Below are 18,908 nucleotides of genomic sequence, written 5' to 3'. Positions count from 1 at the left end.
TACAGAGTAGGTGTTACAAACTGGAAAAAATAACCTTTATTAGATATACAAAATTGCTGTATTTAGTACTAAATATATGATAAACAGACATAATACATGACAAAATCCGTAACTTATACTGTATCATCACGAGAGATCAATATCAGTCCCGAGGGCCGAAAGGTTTTGTCATATACAAGTTATTATATATCATACTTTCAAAATATATATGGCCGTTTCCACAAACTGCTGTTAAAAACCAAAAAAAACAACATTTACTTATATTTTTTTTAAACAGCAAAATTTTAACTAAATTTAATTAAGAAAAAAAATCTATTGTTTAAATCGACTTAATTGTTAGTTATACGTCCTTGTTAGTTTGAATAAAAAATAATGATCTGTATTATGGTTGTTGAAAATATAAGTAAATCAACACTTCATTCAAGTAAACAGACACCTGCCGGAAAGAGACGAGACATTACGGAGTCACACGGAAAATAAGGATCTAAGCGCATGCGAAGATTGAGTTGACAGAGCAGAAGACAATACACAAATATTTGTTATTGTTTTGGACATATTCAGTTTAAGAGTTGTGAAAATTGACAATTAGTTAGCGGATGATTATGAAGAGACGGAATGTCGATTGCGGCAAAATTAGACGGATCCCCAAAAGAACAAAAATAACGGACGGTTTCTACGGAAGGTGATTTTCCATTTCCAATATGGCAGCAAAAATGTTTCAGAGGATAAATATGTATAATCCAATATTGATGTTGTTTCCAAAATACCTTATTATGTTGTCTTATGTTCCATTTAACACATCATAATGTCCAATGCTAACTATTAATGGACAGGATGATAACATGGCGACACCAGATTCTTTGTTCGCAGTCTTTATTTTCATGTTAATTAGGTTACCTGGACAGGATTATTTCCCCTGTTCAGTCTGCATTATTTTTGTTTGTGTTATTTATATAGCTTATTAACTCATATTTTTAATTTAAGAATGAAATCATTCATAAAAATAACAGATAGATCTAGGGTTTTTTATTTAATATTTCCTGGTCAGTGTCCTTAATTATATGTTATTGTATAATTGAAATTTGAAAATGCATTTTATTGAGCAATACAATTTATTTTTACAGTTCTAAAAGTTCTGGATTGAACCAAATTCAATATGTAAATTCCCATATTAACCAAGATAATATATATAATCAACATTATCAATAGTGTACACCGGTCAAAATGCCATATTCTCACTCACACTTTAATTAAAGTTTCCTAGGTAACAATTGATTTTTAACACTATGTCCTAAATGTGTAATAATTTCATTATGTTTGATATTAAAACTTTATGACTTATTAGGATTTACTGTGAACGTACTGCATGTACTCTGATCAGATCATTTGTGGAGAGCAAATGTGCATTTTAATTTATGCTACAGTTCATATTTGATTTATCGTCATACATTTCACATGTTTAAGTACGGCTACAAACTAGGTGATTTTTGTTTTAGCAGTGATAATTTACTTGTTTAATTTTATAATTTAAGTTTTTAAAGCATTGATCTTGCCTAGGACAGTAGGACATTCATTTTTCGTACATGTACACTAAAAAATAAAAAAAATGAGAAAATTGCTAAAAGAAGCAGGATGAAGTCAATTAGAACTGCCAGGCCTACTATAACATCCAAGTCAGACCATACCAAACTCAGCATAACATTATTTATACAGATACAATGAACAAACTCTGCATAAGTTTCGTAGATTTTAGGGGGACATAGAATGACTCTCAGGGGTTCAAATCTTACCATTTTTTACATCAAACTTATACATGTTGTACATGTTATATATTATATGATTAAATCAGCAATGTCCTGGACAAGTTTGAAAATCATATTTTATAATGCCTAATAATGGCCTATAATTTATTTTTAATAGAGTTATGCCCCTGGATACATAATTTATCTGGAAAATCACATTGTTAACCCCCCTCATTTGTAAAATTCATGCCAGAAAATTTTATGGTAAATGGTAATCACAATACATAACATTGTAGCTCTAAGCCTTCATTTCTCTAAGATATAAATCAAAAGTTTTATAGAAAAGAAAAAAAAAAGTGTTTCTTTAGTTAATGACCTTGAACCTTGGATAAATAAAATATGTGCAATGCAAAGGACATTGAAACTTTGTTCGTTTATTTATTTGCCCCAACTGGCATGACTGGTGCTGAAGGGACATTTTGTTTTACCCTTGTCTGTCCCAACCTCCCATACTAGTTTCTGATCTTCGACAAAATTTGCCTCAATTAAATGTTAAGAAACTTGTACAGAATGCTTATTACCACCAAATTCATATCATATTTGAATTTGGTGGACTCCAATTTGGAGTCACTTTTATAGTGTTTGAGTTATGTCCCTGTATAAATGGATAAATTGAAAACTTTGCCATTCCACCCTTTAACTTTAGGTTTGCTTGAACCAAATTTTTTAAAGCGGCTTGACTATGCTTATTACCACTAAGCACAGATCAAATTTGAATTTAGGCCTTAGGGGGTATCACTTTTGCTGTTCTTGAGTTACATGTACATTGTACAATGTTTGTCCCTTTGTAAATCTGTATCCATGGGACACACTTTCCATTCTTCCTCTATACATTGTACCTTATACATGTTATACAAAATTATACTAGTGGCTTATGCTGACATGACAAGTAATATATTTGAGTTCTCACAATGTCCATACTTTTCATAAATGTTATTGCACAGCTTAAACATGTTAATTGTAAATTTAAAACATAAAACCAAGTACAAATGTATCTTCAATTCTTTAGATAATGATGCAGGCTGCACAAGTAAAATAATTGAGTTTTTACAGTGTCTATAGTACTGTAAATTCAGATGTTAATAGGTGCATTTATTATTGCGATTTTGTCATTTTAGAATAAAAATGCCATTTCATTTTTTGCAATATTGAAAAATTCTGTTGAATTCATATAAAAAAAATTTAAAATACGAGTTTACATTATTGCGATTATAACCCTATTCAGAAATGTAATTGCCCAGCTTAAATTAAAAATTTTAAAACAAAATATTTTGAATTGTTTAATTGTTTTCTTTCAGTACCTTTTTGTACCTGAAGTTTTTGATGGTTTGGGCTCTTGTCCTAATGGCAGATTTTATACTAGAGTTCCGGTTTGAGTATCTGTGGCCATTCTGGTTATTGGTTAGAAGTGTCTATGATTCATTCAAATATCAAGGATTGGTAAGTTAAGCATTCAATTATTAATCATAATATGTCAGGGCTCACGCTACCAGGCGACTTGGGCGAAGAAGTCGCCTTCCCGACAGTCACTTCGCTTTCCCCGACCCCCAAAAGCGAAAACAAGTCGCCCTGTTCTTGACGACAGTCGCTTTCAGTCGCTTCCGTCATCGGACATTTTTAATTTTTACCAAGTTGATAAAACATCAAATTTTTAATGATAATGAAAGAAATTCAGACATAAACGATTCATCATCTTTTGAAAAGAGGTTGAAGCATTGTCTTCGCAGTGTGTAGCAGGTTATTTGATAAAAATACAACTTTTTATCACTTCGTGCATTTCCGCAAATACCGGTGCTTGTTACTCGAAAACGTACATCAACCTCAATTTTGGCGGCAAAATAAGTTTGTTACTTCATTTAAACGTGATAAAAGTTGCCTCCAGTAAATTTTAATCCATTTATTGCATTAAAAACGTCATGTTCCTTTCCAAATAACTTGTCAAACATCGTTTATTTTTGTAAATTTTCTTGCATTCGTCCGCCATTGACCGATTTCTAATCTCCGGATCTGAACTGGACCAGCTATGACCGAAATCCGTACTTTTACAATAATTACTACGGACGCACGGATGGAACAGCTGACAGAAGAATATTGATGCCAAAGGGAAAAATTACGCATTCCACACGCATTAAGAGACTTTTGGTTACATCTAATTGATTGTTGTATATAATTCCTTATATTTTTTATGGATTGTTTCAAACTATTGATTAAAGTTGCTTAACTCTGAGACTATTATACTAATATCAATATATTATGGCCCAGCTTAATAACTTTTATATTTTTTTATGAGAAACACTGAATGTCATACACAAGATAATTTTTAATTAAATTGTAATTGATATATTATAATTTCTTAACATTTTTTTAAATATTTTTTATTTTTTTAGTGCTAGATATTTAGTTGGTAGTTTCTCACAAGCTTAGACAACTTTTAATTTCAAATGTTACTTTAATTGTAATTTTTTTACTCAGATATGAATTGAACAGTATAAAAAGAACATTATTTACATATGGCCCTTTATACTATTGTAAAATCCAAACATTGTATCGCACTGCACGAATGAGCACTTCTCCCTATCAGTTTCAAAAAGAGAAGTCACTTCTCCCTATAATTCTGAAGTAGTGTGAGCCCTGATATGTAAATAAAAAATATTTTGTGTTCATTTACATTTGTTGTTTGTCTCTTTAAGAAATATTGTACAATTATTTTAAACCAAAATTTTGAGTGTACAAATAAATTAAGAGAAAAAAACCCAGTTATATTATGTAAGTCATGAACATTTCAGTATAACTACATGTAACAATCCTTGTTACTTGTTAGTCATATATAACATATATTTAAGAGCTATTGGGGAGCAAAATATACATGCAACATTGATGCTGCAGTTATAGAAGCAAACATGAATTACTGACAAATCATACATATGTAGTCCCTCTTTGCCTGGTTTGGACGTCTCTCCATACAAGAAACGCTGCTGGTTGTGAGAGATTCAATTGTGGATATCCTCTGTCATAGATATAAGATGTGGTATGAGTGCCAGTGAGACAACTCTCCATCCAAGGCACAATTTGTAAATGTAAACCATTAGAGGTCAACATACGGTCTTAAACACTGAGCCTTAGCTAATACCTAACAGCAAGCTATAAACATTGATAAAAGGCCCCCAAAATGACTAGTGTAAAACCATTCAATTGGGAAAATGTCTGCCTAAATAATACATAATTCCATTAGACAGTAATATCTAGATTTCATAGAACAAGAGTGTCACTAGAAACCATTCTTTTCCACAGTGAATCACTTAATACAAGCTAAGTTTTGATAGCAAGAACGATTTTTGACTAAATTACCTGAAGGCTTACATGAATGTGTACTGTAAATTTTACCAAATAGCAGTACCTATGGCTCCAAACCATTATTGTACATTTAATGTACTATTTATTCCTATTTAAGATCAAGTATATCTAGTGATAAAAAGTTTGTTTTAAAAGAGAGAAAATTGTAGCTTTTGACTCCAAACCATTTCTTTTACATGTTTCTGTATGCAATATTTTCAGGCATTTTCCGTGTTTTTCGTGTGCATTGCTGTCACCTCAGATGTGGTGTGCTATCTGTTTATACCTGTACAATGGTTATTTTTTGCTGCCAGTACTTATGTCTGGGTCCAGTATGTATGGCATACAGGTAGGTCAAAGGTTGCATATATAAAATTTATAATAAAGGTTTCATTTAAACATCAGCCCTGAAGAGATACATACATTTTTTGTTTTTGTACATTGAGATAGCAAAAGTAAAAACGTTATTTTTCTTAGTAGCTTTATATTCTTAAGTATACACTTTTTGGGGCAGAAATCACTACCAACTCCTGTCAAAAAATGAAAAGGAGAGAAATAACAGTATAAATTAAGAGGTTGAAATATCTTGATATTCTGAACTAACTTTTTACAATATTTGAATGTAAATTCCATAAGAATTTATAGTGAAATGTATCACTTGAAATTCTTAACCAAGTTAAATTAATATTTCACAAATTTATATATAGTGTCCTGTTACCTGTATTTATTTGATAATATTGTAATAAAATATAAGTATAAGTAGTGTTCCCCAATTGACATTTTTTTTTTTTTTAAATACTTGTAAACCACTTCAAATTTCCTATTTATTTTCCTGTAATTATATTTAATCAAAAACAACAATGGATTAAGTTCTGATCTGTCCTGAATTGTAAGTTAGTAATGTATCAAGTTTTTTGTTGATAATGTAGATGTAAAAAAATATATACAAAAAAAGAAAACTTTTGAAAATTTGAACTTTTTGCAGAAAGAGGAATATGTCTTCCTACAGTTTCTCTATGGTTGCTGTTTGTCTACATAGAAGCTTCAGTCAGACTCAGAGAATTGAAAGCTTTACCATTTAATCTTGATCTCTGTAGACCATTTGCAGCTCACTGGTAAGAATTTGAGTTTAGTATTAGTATTCGTGTGCACTGGACATGTAAAAAGAAATGGTGTAAATGTTAGCGAGACAGAAACCCATGAATACAAGTTCTTCATTAAAATAGACCTCCTGTTTAGCCATGCAATTACACTTTATTTTCTACACTTCCTCCAAGAAAATAGACCAACACAATTGCTTTGGTCAATTATATATACTAGATTTTATTTAAGTTTCATCATGCTTCCCAGGATTGCTGATTTCATAATTTGTAACTCCTTACTGTATTCATTTAGTCGGGCAGGGATCTCCATGGATGAAAATTGAACGACGGAGGAACTTACCATCACAAACGGTGTCTACGCCGTACAGTGTAGCGCGATCAAAACTATTTCATCCCTCATAAGGATTGGGCCCCGATTGGTGAAAATGCTAATTTATTGCTTATTTAAATTATATTTATTTGAATTTACATTTTAAATAGAAGTATAAACATGATAAATATTTTCAATATAAATTGCTGTTTATAACCATTCAAAGGCCAAGCAGTACTCAAGCTTTTTGAATAATTACTGTTTTACGTCTTATTTTGTACTTCTTATAAAAAGGGGATGCTGATTACGTAAGTCAAAGTAAAAGCATGTGTTCGAGTTGTTAAACTTCTTTCTTTGTAACTGGATTATTAATTTATTTATTGAATCTAAATTATCATAAGCATTTGCAGAAACTTAGTTGAATAATTCGACAAATGAATCGAGCTTTAAAATTAAACGATAAGTTTTGACGATGGCGGAAGATAATTTAACGATGGCGCAGGTCATTTGACAATTGAGCAAGATATTTGAACGATGGCGTCCAGGTTATGGAGATCCCTGAGTCGGGTAAAAAAAATTATAAGCTGTTCGTCCAAGTCGATAAAGAAAAAAGAGCAAATGAACATGATATACACACTGCATAAATCATACAAATATTCTTCTTTTATGCTCCTGCCATAGCTAGGCTCTATAATGCAAAAAATTTATATTGTTTCAATTGGCCCTAGATCTTATCCAATGTAGCCTCTTCAAATAATAACACACTTTACAGAACTTAATGTTTTAAAATTGTACATTGTTTAAGGTTTTATATTGTTGTTTCAGTATTGGTTATCCTGTTGTTACACTAGGTTTTGGTTTTAAAAGTTATGTGTCTTACAAGTTTAGATTGGTAAGTTATTGTATAACAAATAAGATGTACACAACATAAAGATGAGGGGGATTGAAGATATACAGTATTATACATGAAACTATAAGATAAGCTAAGTTGATCACATTTATATGAGAAATTCTCTCAAAAGTGAGCTAAAATAACACTGTGTATGACCCTGATTACAAATTTAGGACAAATTTTATCAAAGTATAGACATATACAGCAATAATGAAAGAACTGCTAAATAACTTTGTAGAACAATGATATGATTTTAATATAAAAGTGGGTATTTATTTCATTTAGTGTAAAAAATGTGAAGTGTCAGTATCATTGACAGTGTCTCATTATCAACGTGTTTTTTTTTTAATTGATCCTTTATAAATCTCAAAACTTAAGAATTATTGACATCACTTTCATACCTAGGGTAGGTCATATTTCCTTCTATCTATAAACAAGTTTGAAAATAATATATTTTTAACACAACTGGCTTAAATGAACCAAGCTTGGCAGAAAATATTCATTTTGTTAAAGTTTTGTCCCCTGATGTGCAGGGCTGTTGAAAATATGTTATTAAGCATGTGTCTTTCCAAAACTCACCAATACTGAGAACCTGGTAATATAAAGCTTTTATACTTCGAAGAACTATTTCTCATCATGTTTTTCTTGATTGTGCTTTATCATCAATTTAATTTGTAACCATTGATATCATCTACCATCACACATAAAAGATACACTTGGTTTCCTACTTGGTTTATTATTATTTCTATTTTTAATTCAATGACCTGCACATTTGATTATTATTTGGCTGAAATCACACCAAATGTTGGTTTGCTAGTTTCATATTTAGTTTTGTATAAAATATGAGCTCAAGTTGATCCTTTTTACCGGACTTTTATCCTTAGCACATGCAACCTTTTCAATTATAAAGGTCATTAGAAGAAATTACTGTAAAAAAAAGTAATTAAATCCCCTTCACCTTATAATCATAACTATCAATGTCTGCTCAGATTAGTTGACTTCTTAACATGATGGTGAACTATAACAGAAATGTCTCTGATTGACAGATGATCTATGAAATGAAATGTATATTTGATTCCTTTTGTCTTAACTGATGAAATGACAATTAGTTTGATTTTGTTGTCATAGTATTAAACATTCTTCAATGATTGTATTTTTTTTAGCGCAAACAGAAAGATGTTCAGAAAGAAAATGAATTTTATTATAATTTAATAAACCAAGCACTGCCCACAGAATTACAAAATCAGTATATAGAAAAACAGAAAGGTAGGAACTTGTAAGCTTGATACAAGCATCAAATATTTGTTTCAGGCATACCAAGAAGGGAATAATAGTGTTGTGGGAATTGTATAATTTGGTTTAGCACAGGACTTTAATGAAGTGTTTGAAATATTTATAATATTCTTTTGGTTTGTTGATTTCCATATAAAACTGTTTATAATATAGGGTAAGGAACTGAGAATTAAATTATTTCATAACACTGTGCATTAACATCAATAGACTTATGCGGCAATCTACTACATCTTGCAATAGAAATATCTCTTGGCACCTTGGTTGGTATCCTAAGTATTGGAGCACACCAGAATGTCTTGTTACTCAACTCTGACCTATGGAAGGTTGGCGAGTAGAGGTACCACATAATGCATTTTCTTTTCTCAAAAGAATGCCGAAACTAAAGTACCGGTATTATTATTATTAGGCAACAGATAAAACTAAGTCAATTCTGAAAGGAATATTTTAACAGGAGAAACATTATTCTTGAATTTTTTTTTTTGGAAAGGTTAAGCTTAACCTAAGCTTAACCCTTTCCTCCATAAGGAAGCTTTTTGACGCCACCGCATTACTCCATAATGACGCCTTTTGACGCCTGTGTAATGCCTCAGTTAAAACATCTGATCTACGAAGAATCTGTATCAGACCTAATAAAATTTGTATCTAATATAAAAAGGATATTCAAGAGAATATCTGACCAGAATTTCTTTGATGAAATATTCCTTTTTGCAATGCATTGATACTTTAAACCTGATGATTTTTTTTTATTGAAAATAATCCTATGCGAATCAAGTATGAACTAAAAAAATGTCAATGGAGGAAAGGGTTAACTGGTTTGGTACACAGTGAAAAACATACACAAAATCAGAATCAAAATGGAATAGTTACATTTTGTGACAATATCAAAATATTTATGCATTGTAGTTTTTCATAAAAATAATTTAATTTTAATGCTTTTATAGCTTTACCAGCTAAGTCAGAAGAGGAAGTAATCTCAAATGGAGTTATAGGAAAGAAAACAGAAGATACAAAGAAATTAAAAGATATAGAAGAAGATGAAGAAATAGAATTTATAGAGCAACCAAAGTCTAAAAATGATGTCAATAATTTTAATGAAAGTGCTGAGAATATTAAAAATGAACAGCAATCTAAGTCATTTAAATCAAACAGTGTCTCAACAAAATCCTCCTCTTCATCATCTAAACTCAACAGTGCTAAAGACAATAGAAAAGGAAAGAAAGATGTCAATAAGGATGTGCCACCCACACCTGTTACATTAATTAATAATAAAGACGAATTTATAGTTAGGTAAGTGGCACATTAATTTATAATTAAGATGAATTTATAGTTCGGTAAGTGTCACATTATTTAATGACTAAAGATGAATTTATAGTAAGCTCAAGTTAGCTTAGAACAAATATCTACACTGTATGTCAGAAGATGAATTTGGCTTCTTTAATGACAAGCAACATATTCTCTTGCTTGTGTTTATATAACATGCATATTGCTTTTACTTGATAGACTTTACAGTGTACATATAAAAAAGAAGATGTGGTATGATTGCCAATGAGACAACTATCCACAAAAGACCAAAATGACACAGACATTAACAACTGTAGGTCACCGTACGACTTTCAACAATGAGCAAAGCCCATACCGCATAGTCAGCTATAATAGGCCCCGATAAGACAATTTAAAACAATTCAAAAGAGAAAACTAATGGCCTTATTTATGTAAAAAAAAAAATGAATGAAAAAACAAATACGTAACACATAAACAAACGACAACCACTGAATTACAGGCTCCTGACTTGGGACAGGCACATACATAAATAATGTGGCGGGGTTAAACATGTTAGCGGGATCCCAACCCTCCCCTAACCTGGGACAGTGGTATAACAGTAAAACATAAGAGTGTACATGTTTGTCTGTAATTAATGAACTATCACATGGACCTTTATTGAGCATTGACAATGTGTAAAGGTTATCACATGATAATACATGTAATACTAATATTTTAAGGCAAGATAGAGTAGTCATATGTACTGGGCTTTTTGGAGAAAAAAAAAACAGTTACTAAAATTTTTAGTGGGCAGCCAACATTTTCTATGCAATAACTTATCAACAGTTGGTCCATTATGTCCAATGCTTTTCAAATTTTAATATGTTGGTACTGTGTACAAGTACATTTATATTAAAAGTATGAGAATTTACAAAAAAAGGTGGATCACAGAAAGAATTACCAAATACAAAAAAACACTGAATAAATAAAAAGAGTGAAAAAACTTCAAACTTAAAAAAACAAACGTAAAATTATGGTAGATCATGTTTTTTTTAACACATCAAAATCTATTCAAGCCAACAAATAAATAAGTCAAGACTATGAAGTTTGATATGGTATGTGATGTTTTATTTTGTGAACATTTTAGATTAGAAACAGATGTAAAGAAATTAAAGACAGACCTACAATCCAGTAGGAATTGTGAACAGGAATTAAAATCACAGATAACTACATATCTTTTAGAAGACAAAAGTCTTAGATCAGAATATTATCAGCTACAGATAGATAACGAAAATCTTCAAAATAAGTAAGCAAATATATGTATATTGATGTCAACACTAATTCCAGAAAAAAAATCCAGCATTTCTTTTGCTTATCCTGAAGAACTATTTACTTATTTATAAGTTCTGTGAAGCCATACATCCTGAAATAGGTTCTTCTGCCCTTCATATATATATACATATCAATTATGATTTGCAAAAAATCCAAGAAAATGCAACAACTATTTGTTCACAACAGGTCCAAACAGCTACTCTTGCTTTTGATGTTTTTATACTGAAAATACAATATACAAATGTGTTAATGGAATTATTTACATGGAATATGGAAGTCAAAAAATTCTTTGTTAATTTTACTAGAATGATTAATGAAGTTTAAAAGGTAGAACCTTTTAATATGGTAGATATTTGTATATATACTGAGGTGTTCGACTTGAATTGCTTCAATTTCTCACAAAATTACAAGTTTTTTAGAACATTATGAAAGTAAAGTAAAGGTGGTATGATTCCCAATGAGATAACTATCCACAAAAGTTCAAATGAGGGGGATGTAAGCAATATAGGAAAACGTACAGCCTTGAGGAATGAGAAAAACCCATACCAATTGGATGGCTATAAAAGGCCCAGACATGAAAAATATTAAACATTCTTTTGATAAAACCAACATTCTTATTTATTTAACAAAACAATTTACCAAAAAAAAACCAAATATGACAGACATGAATGAATGAAAACCACTGAACTACAGGCTCTTGACTTGGGACAGGTACATACAGAATGTGGCGAGGTTATCATTGTTGGTAAACCTCCGCAAAATACATAACAAGTCCAAAGATGCATCGATCATCAGAGTCTAAAATCGTTATCAGAAAAATTGTAATAGTAATCTTAATTTGAATTTGAGTTTTCACATTAAGTTATGTTTTAAGTTTGAATGAAAACATTACTGTTGTTTTCCTCAACATGCAGAGTTTTCCTTTGCCAAAAATGATGAGTCCCTTGACTTTACTGAAAAAATCCTTGAGGAGAGCCATGTTATAACTTCTTATTACTTACAATACAAAAATTACAAAACAAACATTCAGCACATGAGAACAAAACCATTTATACTGGCATGATGATGTGATTGAGATATAAATTCATATACTGTGGATTCATTATTATTCGTTGGATACCAATTTTCGTGGATTTCGTGGGCACAGTCAAACCACGAAATTAAATATTCAACGAATGATAATTTTTCTATAGGGTTGTATGCAGACTTCAGGAAAACCATGAAATTTAATATCCACGAATATGTAATTTTTTCTTTATCCCAAAAATTGGTACCCACGAAAATAAATGAATCCACAGTATGTGGTCTGATTAAAGAACTCATTTAATTGATTTTGCTATTTGTTAAATTTCAGACTTCACAATCTTGTTACAAGTAGGCAGCAAGACAAACAGAATATCTCACTTTTAGAAAAGAAAATGAATGAAGAAAGAAAGATTAGAGGGGGTATAGAACTACAGTTGAACACAGAGCGTAAAGCTAAAAAGGCAGAAGAGGCTGCAGCAGCCCGGGCTATTGCAGTGGCTTCTACACAGAGGTAATAATATATACATGTACCTTATCTAAGAATTCTTGTTTTAGTCTCTTTCTCATAAAAAAGGGGTTGAATAAGCAGCTAACTTCATGTATTGTAAACCTTTGAAACTGTATAGATAAAATAGCAATGTCCATGTATATAAAAGGCAGTCTGCTGTCTGGCAGGGTTATCTGACCTTCCTGTCGTTTGTATGGATCATTGATAATTTAAACTTTATGTGATATTTGAATTTAACCCTTAAAGTCTTTCACTATAATATCATGCATGCTCAGTAAACTTACTAAACCAGGAAAGGTATTTCAGCTTGTTTACACTTGTGTAAAAATATTTTTTCAAAATAATATATTAAATTTGTTTACATGGTGCTGAAAAATAAATGATATATATATATGTCAATATATGATAACCTGAATAGTGTTATTGGTATCTATAGCTGGTGATTTAAAAAAAAACAATTTCAAAAGAGACTGCACATACATTTGAGTTTGTAGAATTGAACAGCAAAGGAAAACTAAAAACAGAGGCAGAATCACCTAGTATGAAGTATTGGAAATGAAGTTCGAAGTTCAGTTCAGTGTTGATCTGAAATTATATATTCTTTAAATGTTTTGCACTTTAACCTAATTTCAAAAATAAGTTCACGAAGTCAGTTATTTAAGATTCTTAACTTGATAAACTTTTGACTTTTCTCTGACAGAATTGAATGTTCAGAACAGTGTAAATCTAAACAGAGAAATATAGAAACAGAATATATAAAATTTGTTTACATGGTGCTGAAAAATAAATGATATATATATATGTCAATATATGATAACCTGAATAGTGTTATTGGTATCTATAGCTGGTGATTTAAAAAAAAACAATTTCAAAAGAGACTGCACATACATTTGAGTTTGTAGAATTGAACAGCAAAGGAAAACTAAAAACAGAGGCAGAATCACCTAGTATGAAGTATTGGAAATGAAGTTCGAAGTTCAGTTCAGTGTTGATCTGAAATTATATATTCTTTAAATGTTTTGCACTTTAACCTAATTTCAAAAATAAGTTCACGAAGTCAGTTATTTAAGATTCTTAACTTGATAAACTTTTGACTTTTCTCTGACAGAATTGAATGTTCAGAACAGTGTAAATCTAAACAGAGAAATATAGAAACAGAAATAAAACAGTATCAACGAGATCTCAAAATGAAGGAAGAACAATACAGACAGTTAGAATATGAAAATCAGGTAATTACGATAAAATTGGAGGAGACTCAACATTCATTGAATTATAATAATATTTAAGCTTTAGTTCAGATTTAGGTACATCCATAAAACATAATATTTTCCAAGCTTTTTAATGGTTCAGTGAATTTTGATATTAATTCTTGTGATAAATTACCTTAATTTCTTTTCATGACATGAGATGAATGAAATAAATCCTATCTAAAGGAAAAATACTTTGAAAAAGCAAATATTTGTTTGCTAGTCATTTCTGTTCAACATGCATCTCAAATTGACTGAATATTTATGTTTTCAAGGAAAAATTTGGTTGTCAGTTTAACAATGATGTCTTCTTCGTCAGCTATTTATTAATTTGAAGTAATTGCTTAAAAATTGAGAGATTTTGAATTAAATTCAAGTTAGAAATTTAGGTGTCGGAGAAGTTAAGTCTGTGAAATGATGGCACATTTCCTAAGTTGTTTAATATTACTATTGATATTTGCAGAAACTTCGACAGTTAAAAGATCAACAAAATGAAACAGAAGTGTTGATGTCAGCTTTGTCAGCAATGCAGGATAAAAATTCTCATCTAGAAAACAGTCTTAGTGAAGAAACACGTATCAAACTAGATTTGTTTTCAGCATTAGGTGAAGCCAAAAGACAGATTGAAATACTCAAAGGTGTGTAGTGATTAGGAAAAGATACTAAGCTGCTTGAAATTCACTGTTAAGTAAAACAAACATTTCTCTTTTCATAATGATACAATGTATTTACTTTACAGTTTAACAAACGAACTGTATATGTACATTTCATAGCAAAATTCACCCACTGAGGTAGAAACACAATTAAACAACTACAGGCTGTGGTGAAATGAAAGAAACATAATACAGGTAAAAAAAGAAAGCTGACAGAGGCCCATAAGGTCCTTACATTTTAAAGACTTCAGATGTAGAGGTTTCAATGAATTGTCATTACACATATTCCTCAATCATTATTTTGCCCTCTCTAATTATAATGCAGATTCATATAATGGCTTTTATGCAGAATTTTGTTGTTATTTTAAAAATATTTAATTTGATATTTATTGGTAAAGTTGAAAATTCACAGTTATAACAAGTCTTAAAATTTAGAATGGAAATGAGGAATGTGTCAAAGAAACAACCACCCGACCAAAGAGCAGAAAACAGCTGAAGGCCACCAATTGTTAAAAATACCTACATTTTCTTCCTATAAGCTGTAATTTGTAGATCAGTTTATCTCTCATGAACTGAGATCAACCAACAAATTATTAGACTCAAAATTATGACAGTTCTTCAGCAGTTTTCTTTAGTTATTAATATAAGGAGATGTGAGGTCTTCATCAATGAGACAGCAACTCATCAAAAAAGTTATCAGTTACTTTCATTTAGTTTGTTTATTGCTGTAATAAGGTGAATAGTACTTGATTCTGATATAGTATACAGTGAAGACAAAAATTGTTTAGGGCTATTCCAGAAAAAAATGTAGGGGGGGGGGGAGGGGAAGGCACATTGCATTAATAATACATGGGTGATGGGTATCAGAGCAACTTTTCACACTATAATGCACTATAATTCTCAATTACAATTGTCTGGGTAGTGGGTGCTGACAAAAACTGCCTTCCAACCCCCCCCCCCCCCCCCCATACATTTTTTTCTGGAATAGCCCTTACTTCAGATATGTCATAATAAATGGTACAAAAGTAACAATACCATTAATAATCTTCATTTCAGGTTATCTTATAGAAAAAGACAGAGAACTTGCTGATATCAAGTCCAAAATTGCTGAAGCAATGGCCTTACACATGATTCCCACTTCATCAGCCTGTATGAATGGTACAGATACTATCATGACCTCACCATTGTATTCAAGCAAACAACAGAAAGATGACGGCATCGTTAAATCTAATCTGAACCCACATGCATCAGATTACACTCCCAAAACTACCACATAAATTGCGATGGAACATTATTAACAACCTTTTAGCTTCTGGACATTTGTCTATAGATGTTTTCCTCAGTGTAGTATGACTCTGGCATCCCTCAAATGCATATGGTTTAAAGTTTTATAGACACCATTATTAAGAAATTTTAAAGATTTTATTTAAAAATTAAGTTTGGGTATTTAGATACTCAAAATATTTGGATGTCAAAAATGATATGGAAATATTTATTGTATCTTTGTTAAAGGACCCCACAATTATGAAATATATTGGCATAATCAGTTTGAACAAACACTAAAATGAATGAATGGTTTATGAATTTGATATTTTAATTATGTTTTTTCTATAAAAAACAACACTAAATATTTATTCTCTTGTTAATCAAAAACTTTTTTCCATATTTTGCATTTGAGGACGTTATTTTATTTTGTGTAACTTGTATGCCAGTGTTTATTTACTGAGAGTTATCAGAAGCACTTTAGTTGCAACTTATCTTGATAAAGTAGAGGTTTTTCAGATCTTACATTTTCTCAAAACTATATAGTTATATCTATTTGAGCATCAAATATTCTATTCTTTTCAGAAGAATCATTATGTCTGCAAGTCGTTTTATAAATGTCAAAAAGAAATTGAAAAATTAATGGGTCATTGTAAAGTGCCATCCAGCTAAATACAGCTAATGCATGATCTTTATTGGTATATATAGATATATTGGCTGTTCCATGTCAAAATATGTGTTTATTATAGAAGCACATTAAAATTTGGTTTTGAAAGGTCATGAGAAAGCTTATTCCTCGAGAGTCAGAAAAACTTTGAAATTTCATATAGCTGAAATTGTTTTTATTCTGTGGAAAATTCTGGCACCACAGTGATATAAAATTAATTCCAAATGAAAGATATGTTGGGAAACTTTCAGATCTTCTTGACATATAGTTTACTGTCAAAGTACACTCAGAAAAATCTATGCTTCATCAAGATAGTTGTAATTAACAAGATAAAATCCATGACAGGGAATGCTTTGGAAAGAATATTGGCTCTTTCTATTTACTTAAATGGCAATGTTGCTGTGTTAACCCTGCTGAAAGAACTGTTTGTGTTTGAAATAGGGAAAGCAGCAATAATTGAAATATGAAAGAAATGCTTATAAAGATTTTCCTGAGTATCCATTGCCACTCATCTGCTGAAAGTATACTGCTATTAAAAATATTAAAAATAATGCAAAAAGTATTCTATTTATTTGCAATAACTTAAATGCGAGGAAACAAATTTTGTATATTTTTGACTCGCTTAAAAGTATTATATTCAATGTACTAAAACTAATATTTGGCAGGTCATTGGCTATGAATATTTATGAAAATTTTAAGAAAGTTATTGTATCTCCCAAAGACTGTTCTATTTTAAGGGAGATAGTATAAAATATTGTTATTCTTGCCAAATATGAACGAACGAAAAAGTGCTTTGAAATAGGAAAGTTGCATCATTCTTTGTATGAATATAAATTGCATTTTACTTAAGACTTTATATTTAGACATTTATTTTCCAATTTATGATTAGCTTGAAAAAGGAGAATCAAGGATTTTGGACCGATTTTGGCCTCAAATTTCAGGTTCATCTGACGAAAGATTTTGACCACTTTTTAAACACTGAAGTGTCTATTTTATTTGAATTAATTAGTTTATGGGAAAGATTTTAACTGATTTAAACATTTAAAACGATCCGATTCAAGCTCAAATATGAAAAATCTACCAAATATGCCGGAAAATGTCACTTTTCAGATGGTTTTTGGAAAAAATGGAAGTGGCTGCATCCGTGTTCATCCTCAACCTTTATATATGTTATGTATTATCATCAAATACAACTTACAGTTCAATATTAAGGATGAACACGAATGCGGCCACTTTCAATTTACACGAAAACCGTCTAAAATTTAACTAAAATGCTAGAATTGTGAAGATTTCAGTAATTAAAGGACAGGATACATATGTCCCCATGCTTTAACCAGAAATTAATTTGTTAAAAACAATTCTTATAGAGGTTTCAATTAAAGTTTATTATGGCTATCATAATGTGTTCATAGAATTTATTTTATCAATGATATTTCAATATTTTCCACACTGAATTATCATGTCATGTCAGTTTATTCTCACAGTATTGTTAAAAAGGCATTTTTAAGCTAGTCTCAATAAATTGGTTATCTACAGAAAAAGATTTTGACATTCAATATATTGACTATTAATCTGAAATTACTAAATTCTGAAAAACTATTACTATATTATAAAAAAAAAAGCTAGATAAAGAATAATTTTGTCTCAAACAAAGAAAATAAACTCTTCAAGTACAGATATATCAATATATCTTGATTCCTTTAACAACAGAAAGACATTGTTCAAATAATACAAGACAGGGGAGAAGTGACAATAAGTATAAATTTTTTTAATATTCTTGATTGAAACTTTTAATATTGCATAATAAAGTATAGAGAATGATGCAGCTATATTGTTAAAGAAGATACCATCAAAGTTGATATTGTTTTTGTGGTAAATGTAAAGCTTATATGTTATAGTTTTGTGTGGTATAGTTTTATTTCTGGGTATCAAAGCCACATACTGTAATTTGTTGTTGAAAGAGAAACAGGAGAAGCCAGAAATAAACAAAGCATTTTTGTTACATCTTTGTCTTTTATTTTGTAAAGATTGGTTGAAAGATTCTCTCATGAAAGGGAGCACCATTACAGTGATTATGATAATGTTTCAGGGCTTTTTGGATCTGTCAGATACCCATGTCCTGTTTTCTTATACTTAAAATTATAATTCTTGTTTATTGCTGTGAATGTTGCTTCAAATAGATATAAGAATATGTGGTATGAGTGCCAATGAGACAACTC

The 18,908-nt window shown here is 30.4% G+C and overlaps 1 protein-coding gene across 2 annotated transcripts; it reads left to right on the top strand.

The window, feature by feature from the left end:
- The first annotated feature begins 418 nt into the window (after window positions 1-418).
- On the top strand, window positions 419-18,691 carry LOC139490924 (macoilin-like). Of its 2 annotated transcripts, none has more exons than XM_071278066.1 (13): window positions 419-682; window positions 3,101-3,242; window positions 5,358-5,484; window positions 6,121-6,250; window positions 7,374-7,440; window positions 8,604-8,706; window positions 9,675-10,020; window positions 11,141-11,299; window positions 12,680-12,862; window positions 13,968-14,088; window positions 14,570-14,744; window positions 15,816-17,821; window positions 17,968-18,691. In XM_071278066.1, the coding sequence occupies exons 1-12, from the start codon at window positions 597-599 to the stop codon at window positions 16,034-16,036; spliced, it is 1,860 nt and encodes a 619-aa protein (XP_071134167.1). In that variant the 5' UTR covers window positions 419-596; the 3' UTR covers window positions 16,037-17,821; window positions 17,968-18,691. The 2 variants fall into 2 exon arrangements, with proteins under 2 accessions (XP_071134167.1, XP_071134168.1); XM_071278067.1 differs by having other exon boundaries at window positions 15,816-17,863; window positions 17,985-18,691.
- The last annotated feature ends 217 nt before the right edge of the window (window positions 18,692-18,908 follow it).

Source organism: Mytilus edulis, chromosome 10, assembly GCF_963676685.1.
Source record: "Mytilus edulis chromosome 10, xbMytEdul2.2, whole genome shotgun sequence".
Classification (NCBI taxonomy): Eukaryota; Metazoa; Mollusca; class Bivalvia; order Mytilida; family Mytilidae; genus Mytilus; species Mytilus edulis.
This window is presented reverse-complemented; position numbering and strand designations above follow the sequence as displayed.

Coding starts and splice junctions, on each gene's coding strand:
- LOC139490924 (XM_071278066.1), top strand. CDS start 597: ATGATTATGAAGAGACGGAATGTCGATTGCGGCAAAATTAGACGGATC. Junction 11,300..12,679: donor AACGAAAATCTTCAAAATAA/GTAAGCAAATAT, acceptor GTTAAATTTCAG/ACTTCACAATCTTGTTACAA. Junction 12,863..13,967: donor GCAGTGGCTTCTACACAGAG/GTAATAATATAT, acceptor TTTCTCTGACAG/AATTGAATGTTCAGAACAGT.